General features: G+C 34.0%; 1 protein-coding gene across 17 annotated transcripts in view; it reads left to right on the forward strand.

The window, feature by feature from the left end:
• The window catches only part of Patronin (calmodulin-regulated spectrin-associated protein patronin), a 141,537-nt gene that overhangs the window by 27,677 nt on the left and 96,301 nt on the right, over positions 1-17,559 (forward strand). For all 17 annotated transcript variants that reach the window (XM_067111077.1, XM_067111078.1, XM_067111079.1 and 14 more), the window contains exons 2-7: positions 845-940; positions 2,665-2,880; positions 3,005-3,217; positions 5,869-6,113; positions 6,283-6,413; positions 7,144-7,317. In XM_067111077.1, the coding sequence (XP_066967178.1) occupies positions 845-940; positions 2,665-2,880; positions 3,005-3,217; positions 5,869-6,113; positions 6,283-6,413; positions 7,144-7,317 (1,075 nt within the window). The remainder of the gene's footprint in view (positions 1-844; positions 941-2,664; positions 2,881-3,004; positions 3,218-5,868; positions 6,114-6,282; positions 6,414-7,143; positions 7,318-17,559) is intronic.

A 17,559-nucleotide genomic window follows, 5' to 3' on the forward strand; every position in this document is an offset into this window, starting at 1 on the left:
AGAAGCTCACAGGAAAATGTATCTTATCTCTAAAATCACACAGTACACGACAAATACAAGAGAAAATATAACGAAATTACAAAAACATTAGAGGTAACAACATAGAAGTCACATTAAACATTTACTGTGAGGTCAATGCGCATGACATAAATCAGCATCAGATTAGTTGTACAGTTGACCTCCACCTATTCACTGTTCTGGATCCATGGCTTCGCCTATTTGTGGATTTTTTCTGTGGAACGTTTATCCACATTATTCACGGAAAATTCGCCTAATCACAAAATTTTTCCCAGAGAAATATTAACTATTTACTGTACTGTATTTTCATATTTTCATAACTAAATATATTTTTCATTGTAAAACTATTACAATAGGCAGGTATAAGGATTATTTTATGTTTTTTTTTTTTTTTTTTTTTTTGTGTGTGTGTGTTTGAACTATCAAAATAGGCAGTTATAAGCATTTTCAAAGGGTTGTCAAGCATTCTTAGATTTTAGCTATTTGCAGGGGGGTGTGGTCCCTATCCCCCATAAATCCCGGGGGCCAACTGTATTGCATTGTGGGGCTGCATTTTTTGGTAGATTGATAGATCTTGATTGAGTATGGTGTATAAAGTGGTTGCTGTCATTGGTAACCTTAGTGTATTACCTAACTTTTAAAGGAAGTAAATTGTGTTACTGCATATTTTATTTATTTCCGTTTTTTTAAATTCATGAAAGTTGTGAAGCTTGATGTGTGTAAGATATATATGTGATTACATAATGTTTTTTAGAATTTGATTTGACCTGTAAATGAAACAGCAATTTGTATATTCAAATTGATTTATTACTATTTTGATTTGCAGGCAAAGCAAAAGGCGTCGGTGTCTTGGATTGTGCAGAAGGCCCACAAAAACAAAGTTCCATCCGACCTCCAAGATCCTTACTACCGCGATTATGAGGTAATCATTACATGATACCCATCTGATTTTTTTTCGTTTGAAATCATTTTTATTGCATTAATTCTTTGATATACATTAAAGTGACACTGAGTACAAGAATAGGGTATAGTAATGTTTCAAAAGTTGATCCACTCTTGATTTGGATTGCTAGTAGCATTGAAATAAAATGTAACCAACTTGTGTAACTTCTGCTCAATTTTTTCTCTATGGATAGGGACAAACCCCTGTACAATTAAGTGGTTGTGAATGTGCCTGAAAGGTGCACTTATGTTTGGGTCTTTGTTCAAATTACAAACTGCCATTTGATTCTGTATATCAGAATAGTTTTTAATAGAAAATCTGCTGTCAAGTGTGCATGTAAAAGTAAATCAGGCTGGAACTTTAACTACTAGAAGCAAACTGCATTGTGTTAACAGAAACCAACCAAATTGTGAGAAGCAAACCAAGTCATGATTTAATTGCTAGATACAAGCAAAATTATGAATTAATTGTTGCTAGAAGCAAAGTAATTTGGGAGTTATTTTTTGCAGAAGCAAGCTAGAAAGGGAATTAACTGTTAAAAACAAAAGAAATTAGGAGTTAACTCTCTGAAATTTTGATTATGGTTATAGTTGCCTTAAGAGATTTCTTTAGTTTGATAAATTCACCATAAATCCTAAAATATAACATGCACGGATGCCCGTTGTTATCATGGAGACTGGTGTATATTATGATGTATGGTGAATTTAACAAAAAATATGACAAAATCTTATTCCACTCCGCAAACTAATTCAGAGATGATCGCTTAGGGCATGTCGAATTTAGTAGATGCTAGAATCATGTCAGATTTAGGGTTCATTGCTAGGCTCAAGCTAAGTAGCAAGTTAGTCTTGCCAAATTGGCGGCCAGTGGGTTTAGGCAAGCCAGATTGAAAGTTAATTGACAAGATCAGGTTGAAGTTGACTGCCAGAAACAGGCCTAAATTGAGAGTTAATTACTGGTGGCGATCACAAATTAGGTGTTTTTTTTTTTTGTTTCACATTAAATTGTGCATTGGTTGCAAGGTGCAAGTGTGATTGCTAACGACAGGTCTGAATGGGAGCAGATTACTGGAGGCAGGTCTAATTGGGAGTTGTAAGGGCAAGACAGAATGGGAATTGATTACTAGAAGCAGGTTAAACTACGAGTTGATAAGTTAAATTGGGAGTTGATTGCTAAAATCCAATCATATTACGAGTTGATTGCTAAAATTGAGTCATATGAGGAGTATATTGCCAGAGCTGAATTCTAGAAGCCATTCAGATTGGGAGGTGATTATTGAGCCAAATCTAATTGGGAATTGATTGCTTGAGGCAAGTCAGATTGGTTGATGAATAGTTGAGGCAAGCCATATTTTGTGTTGATTGTTTGAGGAAAGTCAGATGTCATATATGTAACTTACCAAGTAATTACATAGGTATACTTTCCACTCATGCGGCAGTTAAAAATTTGTACTGGTGACAGTCAGTGTCAGTTACTAGACATTCATAGTAGCAGTTTTCTGTATTTTTGGTTAAAGTAATTAACCTGTTTTTGATTCAGCATAAAATTTTGTCATTTAATTTTTGATTTCATAAATAATACCAAGCTTTCACTAATCCCAGTTATTTACATAGGGTGTTAGCACTCTTAAATTGTTAAATTTTTTGCACTTTCTGAACATTACAAGGTATGTATTGCATTTCTCCTCCCATTTTTCTCCGTAGGGTGCCGAACATCTCAAGCCCAATATTGTCCACAGATTGGCCAATGCTGACCTCTATTGTTCAGCATTGGCCAACATCTATGGTGACCCAAATTTTCATAATTTGAGTCATTGGAACATCATTCAAGCCTTGGCAAGAAAAGGTGTGTATGTGGCGGAACCAACTGATGTTGCCCTCACAGAAACTGTGCTCATCCAAGTCTCACCTATCAAAATGGTAAGCGTGAAATGTTTTTTGAGTTTTAATGCATCGTTAAATTATAAATTCCCATGTTCAGTTTGAATTCAAAACTAATATTTTTCCTCTACGAAGGTTAACTTATTTCTCCAACTTTTCGCAGTCTGCACACTTAGCTGTGATAGAAGCCATGATGGCGTTATATATTCGGGAAGTGGTTGTAGCAGAGAGAGCTGTTGTAGTGTTACAGAGAGTCAGTGGTTCTAGCAAAGAACCAGAACGCACACCCCAAGATCAGGAGGAAGCGTTGGTGCTGTGGATCAATCACATAACTCAAGCCTTACAAGAACGAATACACCAACACGTGCAGTCTCAGGTACAGGATGCGAAATTGATTATTACTTTTTATTTATTAAGTCTTATTCATCACTGGCTTTTTGTTAATGAATACCCTACTAACATTGAAACTGCTTTTAATAGCAGCCTTAGAAAATAGTTGTCTCAAAGGATTTGAACAAAAAAAAAAAAAATAAGGCAGTTAGTAAAGGTTGAAAATAGTCAACAAATATTTTATGTATGACATTCTGTTGACCTTTGTTCAATTTATAAATAATTATTTTTGGGATGTTTAAATTTAAGAGAGTGATTTAAAAGTCTAGCCTGTTTTTTGGTCATATCGTCAGAGGAAGCTTTTCTCTCAATCAACTTATGCTTTTCATTTTAATAATTTTATTCAAACATTTTTTAAAACATTATCTAAGAATTTTTCTACAATTGTATGTTATCAAACTTTAGACTACTGTACTTGAGAGTCTATGCCATATTGTTAATAAACCTTTCAGATACAAGTAAAAACTTTAAGAAACAATTAAACAAGTACTGTACAATCCTCATACAGGACAACTCATCTCCGTACATCAGTATTCATTGTGGTTTCAGGTTTGATTTTCTGAGGTAAATGTCAGTCAGTGTAGTGCAACATTACCTTACTTAAACTATAGAGAGAAAGTTTGTTTGTCAAGCTTTACAGTATTTGAATTGTATATTCATAAAAATTGATGTTTCTTTATTAATGCTTTACCATGCTAAACTGAAGTCATTTTATGAGACCACCAAATCACATTGTAGACTCTTGTTCAGTTTTCCCAAAGGGTTTTTTCTTCAGCGAGATGTGAAGATTTTATTAAGGTAAAGTTAAAGACTGCTAGGTCAGAAAATACCAAAAAAGAAAAGCTGCTTGTACTCATTTGACTTATGTATTGGCTATTTTATAAGCTTTCCTAGTTTACAAGTACAAGTGAAAAAATATTCAGTGGCCTGATTTTTATTTCATAAAAAAAAAAAAATTATTAAATTAATGCTGTACACGATTTAGTTTTTTATTTTAGTCACATGGTTTCATTTCATGTTGAGATGAAACAGTGCATAAACGTATTTTTTGCCTCTGTCTCCACGTTTAGTTTGCTTCCATGTTTTCTAAAGGACAGAATACCATTTTTTACTATTTTTGCTGTGGACCCTTTCCACATTGTCTTTTCATAATTTAGTTCTTGAATTCCGGTATAATTTCTTGGTCATGGTTAAGACTGTGTATGCTAAGGGTAAACTTTGAGGAATAAGCAATGAAAGATCAAGACTAATTTTAGCTCAACAACTGAAGAAAGAAAGTTGATAATGTAGAAGGAGCCTGTTAAATTGTATTTGCTTAGAACCATTTGACTTACAAGCAAAATTACTGCTAAAGTGCAAAATAAAAAGTTGCATTTTACCATGGCAATTTGCTATGGAACTACAGGCTGGGATGCACAAATCCTATGGTAACTTGGGTATACTGGATTTTGAAGTACTTATTGAGAGTCCAATTGCCAAAGTGGGAACACCATCATAAATTAAGTGGAAAGAAACTGCTGGCTCCTGGGTATCAAGTATTCCATAGCAAAAAATTAAAAATTTTAGTGTATAAGGCCTGTACTACTGTATGCAGCTGGGATTTTGAAGAGATGTAACTAATAAACCTTTGAAGTTGTTAGAGTGCATTTTGAAGAACTCTTTAAAAAATTTAAATATTAGTGTTTGCAGGTTAATAAGTAAATTCGAAATTGAGAATGTTTGGATGTTTCATAAACACGGAGGAGCAGTTAGTCAGAATAGTAGTAGATAGGGAAATAGCAGGACGAAGACCAAGTCAGTAGGTTCAGAAGAATATTGAGAAAGGGCATACATGAAGATGTAGAGGAGACAGGAATCCAGGGAGAAAATGCACAAGGTAGAGAAATTTCGTATCAAGCCCTCTAAAGGGAAAATGTGGCTTATAATCATAGATGACAGATGATGATTACCAAACATATTTTGTATGTACAGTACTTCTATTGTTTTGTTGTCTTGATCCTTAGGTTTTACCCTTTTAGGAATGAATTGTTTTTGTACATTTTTAATTTTCATAAATGAATTAAGTCCAGTCAAGGAATTCTTTTGTCTAAGCCGGATATTGTAAATAATAAGCTGTTCCTCATTGTTTTAGGGATTGGTTGCGTATAATACAAACAGAAAATATTTCTGTGTAGACTTTGCTAAGAAATTGTAACCACTACTATTTAAGAATGATAATTATGAAGTACAGGCAGTCCCCGGTTATCGGCAATCTGGTTTTTCGGCGTTTGTCTAGCGACGAAAATCAGTGATTTTCGGCACCGATACATGTGGGTTTCCGCTTATCGGTGCCAGTACATACCTGAGAGAGGCGCTGATAACCAAAAATCGGCGATTTCACTTATTATGCCTTCGGAGTGGAACCCCGCCAATAACCGAGGACTGCCTGTACTGTCAAAAATATTGAAAATATAGCATAAAGATTTGTAGTAACCAAACACAATTAAATGGAAAGTTTTCATTTTGAAATTCTTGATCAATAGTCTTGGAGATATTTATGGAGAAATTTTAGTTTTAGAAGTGTGTTGTATTTGACTGTTTTCTAGAAATTGTTTTATTGAAAAATAATAATTAATGACAGTCACCTGGATTTTTCAGGAACAGGAATTGCCAGTATTTCCTCGAATTCAAGACCTCAGCGATCTGAGTGATGGCATAGGTTTGGCTGCCCTCATAGCATTTTATTGTCCACAAGAGCTTCAGTGGGGAGACATTGCTGTTGCAGATCCTCCCTCCATTGCAGATTCTATTTATAACATAGGCCTTGTCATTAAATTTTGTCAAGAGAGCCTACCTTATAACCCTTGCCTCCTAACCAAAGAAGATATTGTATATATGCACAGGTAAAAAACAATGAGTAGGAAGATTAGATAAAATGTAACATCAGGTAATGAGCATGGTATTGATTTGAGATACTCCTCTGATCTTTAAAAGTTTTTCTTTAATGTTTAACCTTCTGACCTTGGAATTTGGAGAGTACTATAACGAATTTTTCTTTGTTGTTGTTTACAGTTCCATAAAGCAGAATGTGCTGGCTTTTGTAGCGGAGCTGTTCTTCCTGTTGGAGCTGGAACCAGTGTCTTGCGTATCATTACCAGGTACTAAGAGGACCTCCTCCAAGTTCATCCAGCTCACATCACCAGGTCTGTTATAATAGAAAGCTGTCCTGAGAATTTTTTTAATATTAGTCAAAACTTTCAAAAGAGTTTTGCTTATTTCTCTTTCAAGTCAGTCCATCAAATGGAAAATAAGACTTGGTTGTTGATGGGGAGCTAGATGACATGGAAGCAGCATCATCTTGAAACTTGAGTTAATTCTTTGTTAAAAAAAAAAAATGCTTGGGTGAATGACTTTTTCAATGAGAAAAGTGTGCTTATGACTGCAGGTTGATTTTAGTGGAAATGGTTCTTTCATTGGCATATGTTCATCTTGTATATTTTTCTATTTTCTTACCAAAGACTTTCAGTACAAATATGTACAGTACATCTGAAGTGGAATGCTCTTTGCTTGGTTTTGTTAAAGCTAGACCATTGATATCAATCCAGTTTAGTATCTTGTGCAACTGGAAGTACATTAGATCTCGTTAGCTTTAAGTATTACCAGAACTAGCATTCCATTGGAGGTTTCATTCAAAAGCTGTAGCTAGTATATGAGTATTTTGTTGTAGTTGCTATTAACAATCCTTCTCACAGAGTGATTGACTAATATAGTAAAGGTAATTACTGAGATTTAGCTTTTACCAGAGCACTGTAGGTATTACAGTACTATACATACTGGTATTTAGAACCACCGTGTGTTTGCGATGCCAGTGTTGCCTTATCTAGTGTGGCTATGTTGGTATATACAACCTAGGTCCTATGGTATACTGTACAGGTGGTGGTGGTGGGTGCAGCGGTTGGAGTGGGTATCAGCGGAGCATGAAGGTCATCCCTGACCTCCGAGCGAGCCTTTCGCCCTCCTCTGCCCACTCCACCGCCTCCTCCTCTTACTCCTCTGCCCGGTCTTCCACACATTCACATCATCGGTCTCCTTATTCCACGCTGAGAGGTATACTAACCCTTGAGTTGCTTTGTTTATATCTGTATCCCCCTTCATTCACATTGCTTGTAGTGAATTCTTGTGAATTAGATTATTTAATTTGATGCCCCCAGTATTTTATGGAGAAGTCGTTTTAATTTGAGTTTAGTTGAAGTAGTAGTTTCATTGAGTGCATGATTGTAGAATGCATTTAGATAAAAAAGTAGTTGTAGTGATCCTTTTTTATTCCCTGCTTATTGTCAGGATAGGTGAATCGTGCACTGGACAAAGACACTGTTGGGTTAGGTATGCTTCAGTTTCTAATTACTTCCAATGAAGAGGTTGTGATTTTGCATTGGATGAGTAGTTTTTTTTGTTTACTGGCAAGATTACACAAAATCTTAAGCTGGGATCTTTAAGAAAATTGTATGAGTGGTGGTCCTCGTGGCTGGCAGTAGTTAATGATTTCTGGGAGATATAAGAATGTCTTTTTTTGGGAGCATAGGTTGTTTTTGGGGTTGGATTATTCAGTATTGTCAGAGGTTTGCAGTCATTAAATGGTCTTGTAAATATGTTCTTCATGATTTTTTTTTTATATTTTCATTTTTTGTAGGCGTATGGGTAAGAGTTTTGGCTGAATAATTGAATAGATTCTCTATGGCTGATTAATCTTTAGTTCTAATTTTCCAGAAATTAGTCTTGCTTCGTGGGTGGTTAAAGTTTTCCTTCTAGAAAGTCTCTCCTGTTTTTAAAATATCTTGATTGTGTGGAAATGTTATTAGCCATTTGATACCAGAGCTCTATTTTTATGATTGTTTTGTGTGCAAGAGTGTAGTTTACACAAAGGAAACAGTATCTTGCTTGTACAGTTCAGCAGGAAGAACTGTCTTTACTGGCATTCATCTTCATTAATCCATTTGATCGCAGCACACAGTTATGCACGTGTTTATAATTGATCAGTGAAATCATGCCAGGGAAAAGCTTTCTGGTAACCTAGCCTGCCTTATTTTCATTGTTTCCTTTGTAAATAGTCATTAATACATAATTTTTGAAGAACTTATAGTTTGGTCAAATATAAACGACATACAATCAAAATAAAAGATAGGTGGACTTGAATAATGAAGAGAGGTGAGGATTTTTGTCAGCTTGAGAATGCTTATGGAAGTGATTGTTGAGGATGAGGGAAGGAAAAATACTTATGAAAACTTTGCCATAGAAATTGAAAAATTGATTTTGGTTTTACTGAAGAATTGAAGTTTTTTAAGACTTAATTTTTCCTTAACAAATCAAAATGAAGAGTTAAAGAAACAAAATTACCCGATTAGTAGAAAAAACTCAAAATTTATTACTAAGTATTTGTATGAAATGTCAGAAAAGCATTGATCATAGATTCATGCAGTGAACTGACATTTTGAAACACTTTTTCTCTTTTCTTAAATACCCTTTTATCAATTACTGCAGTGAAATGTGTCACTTGAATGGTAAATACATTTATTTTTTATGTAAATATGAAATAGATTTCAAATAGCATTGCTAACCAGAATTTGGCATAAGAAACTTCAGAATCTGTTGTTTTTACTAATACTGTAAACTCATACAAGTTTAATACACCAAGTTACTAAACTTGAATGGGTTTGTCTGATAAACCAAAAAGATCTCAAGATTCTGAAGCCAAATTTTCATTAGTAGTACTATTGAGAAACTCCAGATTTTACTTTAGTTTATTCAAATAAACCCATAAAAGTTTAGTTACTTGTATTGTGTATACAAGTTTAGTTATTTGGTTCAGTACTGCATATTCTAGATATTAAAAAAACTACATCACTCATTTGATTGTCAAAAAATGTTAAGCCATACTTTCACTGAACGGGCCAGCATCACATTCCTTCACTTCACTTGCATTTTGCTTTTGCCATCTTCACTGTCAGTATCACTGTTACCTTCACCATGATTCTTATTGTGTAAAGTACTTACCCATATTATGAATCAGTCTTAGAGCATCTGATTAGTTAGTGATATAATGATGAGAACATGCATAGAATTTTACATGTCAGACTCTTGTCAGTGGTGAATATAAAAATCCAAGTGAAACTTAATGTTTATTTAAAAACAAATGAAATGGATATAGAAGCACCAGCTTTCCATAGTGATCATTATAGAAAAATGGTAAGGAATTATACCAATAGTAGGAATTTCCATATCACACACACCATTTTTTCTTTTTAGTATCCTAAATAATTCTGTTGATTCTTCAAATGTTTACCCTTCTGGTTAAAAATCATATTACTGTAATAACTTTAAAATGAAAGTGAAACTACGAACAATAAAAAATGCAATGACAATAAGTAAAAGAGGTCAAGTATAAGGAACAAATTCAGAAAAACTGCATGGATGAGAAAAAAGGATATTGATAGCATTCATTGATGGTACATTAAAATCTGTTGTTATCCAGTCAATTTCCTCTACAGTATTTTAAATATTGTATGTGATGAAATATTGAGTCATCCCCTGAGAGTGATCATACCCTTTTCTTTAGCTAGTGAGAGTGGAAAAAAGTGAACACAGTATAATTTGCCTTTAATAATGGCTGTTATGGCCTGCAAATTAATCAGAACTCATGGTCAGCTAGTTAAGGGTGAGATTTTTCTGTCAGGTTACTGAGCAAATTAATTTGCAATAGATAACAAGCATTTACTCTGCAAGCTTAAAATTTTTCACTCTTAATTCTGGATGGTTGAAATGCTTGTACAGTAGTATCATGGGCACCAGGTATTTACGGTTGCCAAATCTCCATACTGTACGTATGCAGATTGACATTACATTTACAGTAGTTAGGTCAAAATATCATGTTACTAGGTGGTGTTGATCTTTTTTACGAGGTTATTTCTGAATCTCAAGTTCCTGAAATGTATTGTTCCAAGAGTTTTTGTTTTAAGTTAGTTAGTCAGTGCTATGTAAGTTAGAGCATGTTTCAGAATTAAGCATTTTAAATCCAGAGCATGAGCATGGGAATAATTAGTACCAATAATCTACAATTCAAGTTTTTGTATGATTATTGCATGAGTAGATTTTCTAGAAATATATCATGATGTGGATGATTTAGTATTGATTAGATATTGTATCAGGGAAAAAATATTATTATCCATCAGGAAGTCGGGAAATTAGTCTTATTACAATTTGCTTTGTATTCTTTGAATTGAGTCTTCATTATCAGGGAGACCATTTAGTAATTGTACATGATTCATTTGTTGTAATGGCTTCTTGTTAATGTGAAATGTAGTTTCAGGTTTATGGGAATTCCAGTGCTTTTTTTTTCTCAATTTATTCATAAATGTGATTTGAAATTAACTTATTCTTGAAGGAATTGTTCTCTTTGATAGTTCATCTGTATTGTAGATGGAGTTCTGTTGGAATGCTTCTTGTTCCTCAACAGATGTAGCGCAGTACTAGATGTACTTATTAAAATGGCTCAATACTATGCAGTATTCATACAGAGATTTGAAGAGGATATGGGCTTGAAGTATTCGTACAGAGTTTTGAAGAAGCCATAAGATCATGTAGTAGTCATGGATAAACCTTACCAAATGATCCAATGAATTTTAAGTAAAATAATGTATTCTTAAGAATACATTAAGGATTGTTTGTTGTGAATATATACGGCTTATAACTTAAAGATTATGTATTGTAGAACAGGGTTGCTGTAGTTTTCTGAGTAGCATAATGTCTTGCTGTAGAAATACTGTATGATGTAATGACAAACAAGCATTAGTACCAAAAAATCAAACTGTTTAAATTTAATCTAGTACCAGTGGGTTTATATGTTCCAGGGATGAAAGGAGGATACTTGATTATGTTTTTAGTCCTCTTAAGTTCCTTTTTAACCTGCTCCTTCTTCCTTATTGGGTAATCTTGAAGTTTGAGGCTTTGTTAGAAAGGAGGTTTTAATCCACCTTGTCCCATTTTTTAGAAATATTCTAGAGACTAACGACACTTACGCTATGGTCACACTTGGTGTTATCCATGAATTAGAACAAAAAGGATTAACCCTTTGTGGATGGGTAACGTAGATATATGTTTACTTAGAGCTTTGGGGTGGATTCCGGGTAACATACATATAAGTACAGGATTTCGGACCATATGGTGTGAATGAATTTTGCGGGAAAAGTGCTCAGATCACTTCCATGGGCCATAAATGACTCGTGGCAACTTTTTTCCTCCTATTTACACTACTCCAACTCTAATAGCTAGTCGGTAGTCTCGGTACAAGAGAGAGAGATTAGTTTGCCTTGAGATGTTGTAGGGGGCGTGTTGTCGAAAATTCCCATCCAATGATGTCTTGTAAATATTTTACAATTGATATATTCAGAATTTGTTACTGATTTTAGATCTTATCTGTTATGATATTGTGTGAGCTGTAATCATACAGTAATTTTACAAAATAAAATTTTTAAAAATATAAAAAAAATACTTATAACTTGGTAAGATTGGCATATTTTTACAACTGTCATTTGGAAGAGAGGCCCCAAACACTGTTGGAAATATTTACTTTCAACTTCCCCTAGAAGGTACAGAAAATTTGTAAAAAAATTTTTCTTACACCATCCTTTAATTTACCCCAGTATAGGGGTTTGCTTAATATATATATATTTAGCCTGCACTGTGGGGTTAAGATACACATATAATTGTAAACTTTAGATGTGGATGAGGTACACACCCCAAAGATCCTTGACCTGTTACCATTGCTGGGCGCATGGGGAATGGTAGCTAAGCGGTGTCCCAGCACTTTGACGACATTAGACATCTGGCCTATTAACTGAGCTGCTGACCAAAATCGTACAGTAGACAGGCCTTTCTCTTATTAAAAAGTTTATTTTCATTCTATCCCTAACAATTTCCGTAGCAAGTTGCTTAAGCAAATTGCTAGAGAAATGGGGAATGCAGAGCTTATGTGGCTCCTACATGAAATCAAGATATTGATACCTATCTAGTTTGGATCACAGAATAATAGACCTACTATAGATTCACAATCTCATCTGGAAGATCACAGTCGTAGAGGATTTAAATGCAAGCAAATAACAATAGCTATTTTCTGTGATATGCCAAAAGCGTAGGATACCACATGGAGGTAGTGAGTATTAAAAATTACATGAAAGCAATACTGTCTCTGAGGGCAATTACCATTTTTTATGGAAAAATTTTGAGATAACATACCTTCAAGTATAAATTAATGATATTTATTTGTTTATATTTGAAGACTTTCCCACTCTTGTTTATATTTGAAGACTTTCCCACTCAGAAATAATATTCCATAGGGAAGCATTCTTATAGCACACACTGTACACTGGCAATAGATGGTATCAGTAATCAGCTAGCAGTTGTAGTGTCAGTTTGTAGTTGGTCTCATCTGTTTTCAAGTGATGGTTCATTGTTTTAACTATAGATAGGGAAATGAATCTATCGCCTCTCAGAAAAGAATAAGGAGCTTAAGTTTTGGTCATAGGATTAGCTGTCTTGAGCATGGTCCATGTTAAGGTGAAATGTTCATTGATCTTTTTTTGTGCATGATGCTAGTTGCTGGGAATCAAACAATGGTTTGTCTGCCTTTGGGGAAAAATGTCAAGACTTTCATTTACTGGACAAACTAATCGGCTCACTGGTCTGGTAGAACTATTTAAATATAATAATAATAATGGACAAACTAAGGTATTTTGGAGCTATGGAACTGATTGGGTTCATCACCAAAGGTTGAACAGCAGAGTCTTGTTCACTGTACTTATTGATATCTCTTCCCTTCATTGGTCCCAGGAAAATAGACTTAATGCCATCATACTCAGGTATTCAGTACTGAGACTTCAAACAAGGCACCATATCGTGTATAATAAAAGAAAAATGGGGGTCACTCAGTAAAGGACCATGTAACGAAGGAAACTTCAAAGGTTGTAAAAAAGGAGAAGATAGAAATTTCTTACCAGAAGAAAAAACAGATTGAAAGAATGAAGCCTAACTTGAATGAAAAAAAGGAACTTTCCCAAATGGGAGTGTAGGTTAACCACCTGTTCGTGAGGTACCTTTGAAATCTGAGCTTACTGTAACTGCTAAAGTTAGGTGAATGGCATGAACACATAATACATTGATATTCTTGAAAAAATAACAGTAGATATGTTTGAGCCATCTTGATGTAGTGAATTAGAATACTGATGTGAGATTCGCTAAGTAACAGAATTTACAGTTTCACCGAAGCTGCTCTTATTTGGCAAGAAGAAACTTAATTTAGTTTTAGAATGTATCGAAGAAAGATATTGCTTTATGTTTGGGGAGGTGGCATGGACATACTTTCACACCACTCTTGGGAGAATAGCAAGGCACATTGCCATCTGGGCTCCTCTTGACACCAGAATAATTAGAAGACCCTGACTTACTTGAATGTGAAATATAAGATGGGAGGCTAGAGATAGTGGTGATCAGTGGAAATGAAAGCAAAGAAAAAATGTGGATGGCGGAATTTCACGGAGGCCTTTTTATGCATTGCAAAGCTTTGGAGATGATAGTGATGGGGAATTGTAAGCACTTATGAGTTTTTATTTCCCCCCCATAAAAAAAGGAACATTATTGTTTTTGTACCTAGTATTGGGCATGGGACAAGTTTTTATATCTTTATCCTTTTTGTTGTACGTTTTTGGTTTTCTAACTTGAGATGCGCTCCCTGTATGCATGACATAATGATTGGTGGAAGTAGAACTAAATAAAGCTGAGTAATATAAGATTGGACTAAAGTAAATGATCATTGTGGGTATGGGCATAGGTATTTTTGAGTTTTGGATTTGAATCTTAAAAGTAATTGATATATGACTGGACTAAGATGATTGAATTATAGTGTACAAGAGCTTGGGGATTTGAATTATGAATAAAAGTTGAACACAATGTCAGAAATTGGCCGAGATACCGTTTTGATGTGGAATTGGTATAATAGTACAGGTATCACCCTATGAATCAAGTGATTAAGAAAGTAAACAGCACTGATAGTACATTGTTGAAATGCATAGCCTTAATAAGATAATTTTCTGTACTGTAGTTGTTGTAGTTCTAAAATGTATGTTGTTGACCATTACTACTTACTTTCATATGTACATTATTATGAATTAGAGATGACATTTATTTGTGTGATTGCTTTCATTACCTAGTTTCTTGTATCATATACCCACTGTCAGCCTAAAGAGGGTTCATGGTTACTAACTCATCCCTGTAATACATGTTACCTTTGCCACTTGTGAAACTGTGATAAATTTGAATGTTAGGGGACATTTTGTTAATTGGCCTTGATCAGCTTCCAGCAGACCTGGATTTTCTGTTTTTATTGAAATGTTGAATAGTGTTATGTTTCTAATATACTTAGTAGAATTTTTCTATTCCTGTTTATTGTTTAAGGATTGCAATTTTGAGTTATAGGAAGTATGTTTGAATTTATTCATATACATTGTATATGAGAATCCAGAATTCCACATGTTAGTCTGTGTAGCTTTGTTGAAATTATAATGACTCCAACACAAATGAAGTCATTTTTATGATATACTGTAATTGTCAGTGGTATGGTGAAATGAAAATCCATTTTTGTATTTGCTGGGAAAAATGTGATTGATGTAGAAAAGTTAAGTACAGTATTAAAGACATATAAATAAAAATGTATGAAAATTAGAAAGCACTGTACTCTCTGGGATTTGATTTGGATTCCATCTTTAACTTCTTGATATCAGAGATGAGTAAATTAATTGCCCTAGCTATATGAAGTTGTGAAATCAATACAGGTTATTACTGTAATGTATGTTAATGAATATACACTTACATTGGAGATGGTTGCATTGATGTCTCTTGAGTGAGTGATTAAAGAAAACAGCATTTTTGAAAGGTGATAGCTATTGAGAGAAGTGGAGATTGGTTTTATCTCGGGCTATATTTGAATGCTAGGTTGCAGAGGAAGTAAAATTTGTTGAATGGTTTTGGTCACTTTAAACTGTTGGTAAGTTTGAGTACTTTTAAAGTTAGTACAAGAAAAGCAGCTTAATTTCAGGTTTAAAAACTACAGTTGTGTTTTACGGGTTTTTATTGATTGGTTATAGTTTGTTTGCTATTTTGGTGTAGCGAGATGTTATTTGATGTATTTTCTTGTATGGGGAATGTGTATATCCAATTGTTTATGTGTGTATATTTCAGTGTCTTCTATTTTTACATTATCTTGATGTTATGCAAACTTTTATTACAGTCTCCTTTATGTTTTTAGCGATGTGACTAGAGGAAATAGACATGTAGTCAGGTCTGGTTTGTGATAGGGCTGATGAAGAACAAAACTTGTGCAAAATTAGGTCTGTTTTTATCTTTTTTGACACACAATAGAAGTTGGATAGTTGGGAAGTACTGATAATTATTTTCAAGACTTGCAACTATACAGACTGTGTTTTTAGTGGGCATTCCTAAACAGAGATTTAAACGTACGGATAAAAGGAAAAATTAAATACCTTTCTAGGTGTTATGTTATCCAGTACCTGTCCTGTCATTTATTCAGTGTGTTGAAAGTGATTCATTATATACTGCACTTGAATATATGCATGACCATATAGACTGAGTTAGTGTGAGATACACTTTATTTGCCTTTAGCTTTAAGCATGCCAATGCAGTTACTTTTCCAGACCTCATTTTCTTTGACCTTTATCAATATATGGGACTTCTTTGGGCATGGTGAGTTTCTTTAAAGTCCAGTGATTTCAGAATTTTATAGATTAAACATTAGGTAAATATGTGTACTCAGAAGAATTAAAAAGATAGGGATTTTGATAAAGATTTAAGGTTATCTTATTGTACCTCTGAAAATTGGTTTTTAATTGCATAACCGTTAATATTATAAATCTGAAGCTTTTGTGTCCAGCAGTGAATATATTTTCTTTTTTTATTATCATTTAGGACTTTTTTTCCTATCAGTAATATTTCAGTATCCAAAATCCATTACAATATCTTTTAAAAATAAATAACAAGCTATGTGGAATATTGAATTTGATGGTAACACAACAAGTAAAAATATGCTGAAGTTTCTTCGGTGGAATTGAGTTTTTTGTATATCATATAACCAAGGCCACCGAAAATAGATCTATTTTTCAGTAGTCTCAGTATAATGCTGTAAAAGCCATGGCCCATGAAACTTTAACCAGGGGCCGGTGGTGGCCTGGCCTATATCATTGCCAGATGCACGATTATGGCTGGCTTGGACTAACCTTAAATAAGAGGCTAGAGGGCTGCAATCTGTAATGTTTGATGATTGGAGGGTAGATGATCAACATACCAATTTGCAGCCCTCTAACCTCAGTTTTTAAGATCTGAGGGCTGACAGAAAAAGTGTGAACAGAAAGAAGTGCGGAAGGACAGACAAAGCTGGCACAATAGTTTTCTTTTCAGAAAGCTGAAAATGATTAAACCCACTGTTCAGTAGTGGTCATTTAAAAAAAGGGCCCCATTTTGAAGCTAATTTTCCCGTCTTCATATTGGTTACACTCATTTGACTCATGATTATTTGAAGAAATATTGGAAGTGACCCAAGTCCAGAATGCAGGACAACACCACAGATACTTTATGGGTGTCCACTTTTCACCTGACAGTTCATATGAAATTGAGAAGCAAACCTTTAAATTATTTTTGTCCAAATTATTAAGAAAAAACCTCTTGGACGAGCCAAATAAGAATTAAGAATGACAGCTCAGCATTCAGCTGAAACTGTGTACATGCATTAGTAATAATTATGCCATCAGTCAGATTTCAAAAATCCTTGAAATAAAATTTGTCAGTGTTCAGTATTATTAGTTTTTCCAGTTGGCCAGTTTTTGAGCATTTGTAAGATCTAATATATATTTACAGTATTAGCAAACAAACATTTTAGGCTAGCCTTACAAGAGTAAAGAACATTGACTGTGTTATGTGGTTAGATTAATATTAACAATAAGAGAAGCTGCAACTTATTCTTTTACACATTTTCAAAGGACTATTTTCCTTCAACATTTGAATATAATTATTGAAAGTATCAAATACATTTTATATTTAGATTGCATGAATAGAATACAGTAAAGGTTATTTTAAAACTTTGCTTTGTATGGTTCTGGAATTCTGTTTCCATATACTTGCTTTCTATATTTTTCTTCCAAATTTCACCATGCTCTCCAGTCTGAAGTTTGTGGTGTGTTTGTGTAGAGTAATGTGAAGAAAATTTTCAATAAGTGTTCAATTTTCTACACT

The sequence above is a fragment of the Macrobrachium rosenbergii genome, chromosome 11, assembly GCF_040412425.1.
Source record: "Macrobrachium rosenbergii isolate ZJJX-2024 chromosome 11, ASM4041242v1, whole genome shotgun sequence".
Taxonomy (NCBI): Eukaryota; Metazoa; Arthropoda; class Malacostraca; order Decapoda; family Palaemonidae; genus Macrobrachium; species Macrobrachium rosenbergii.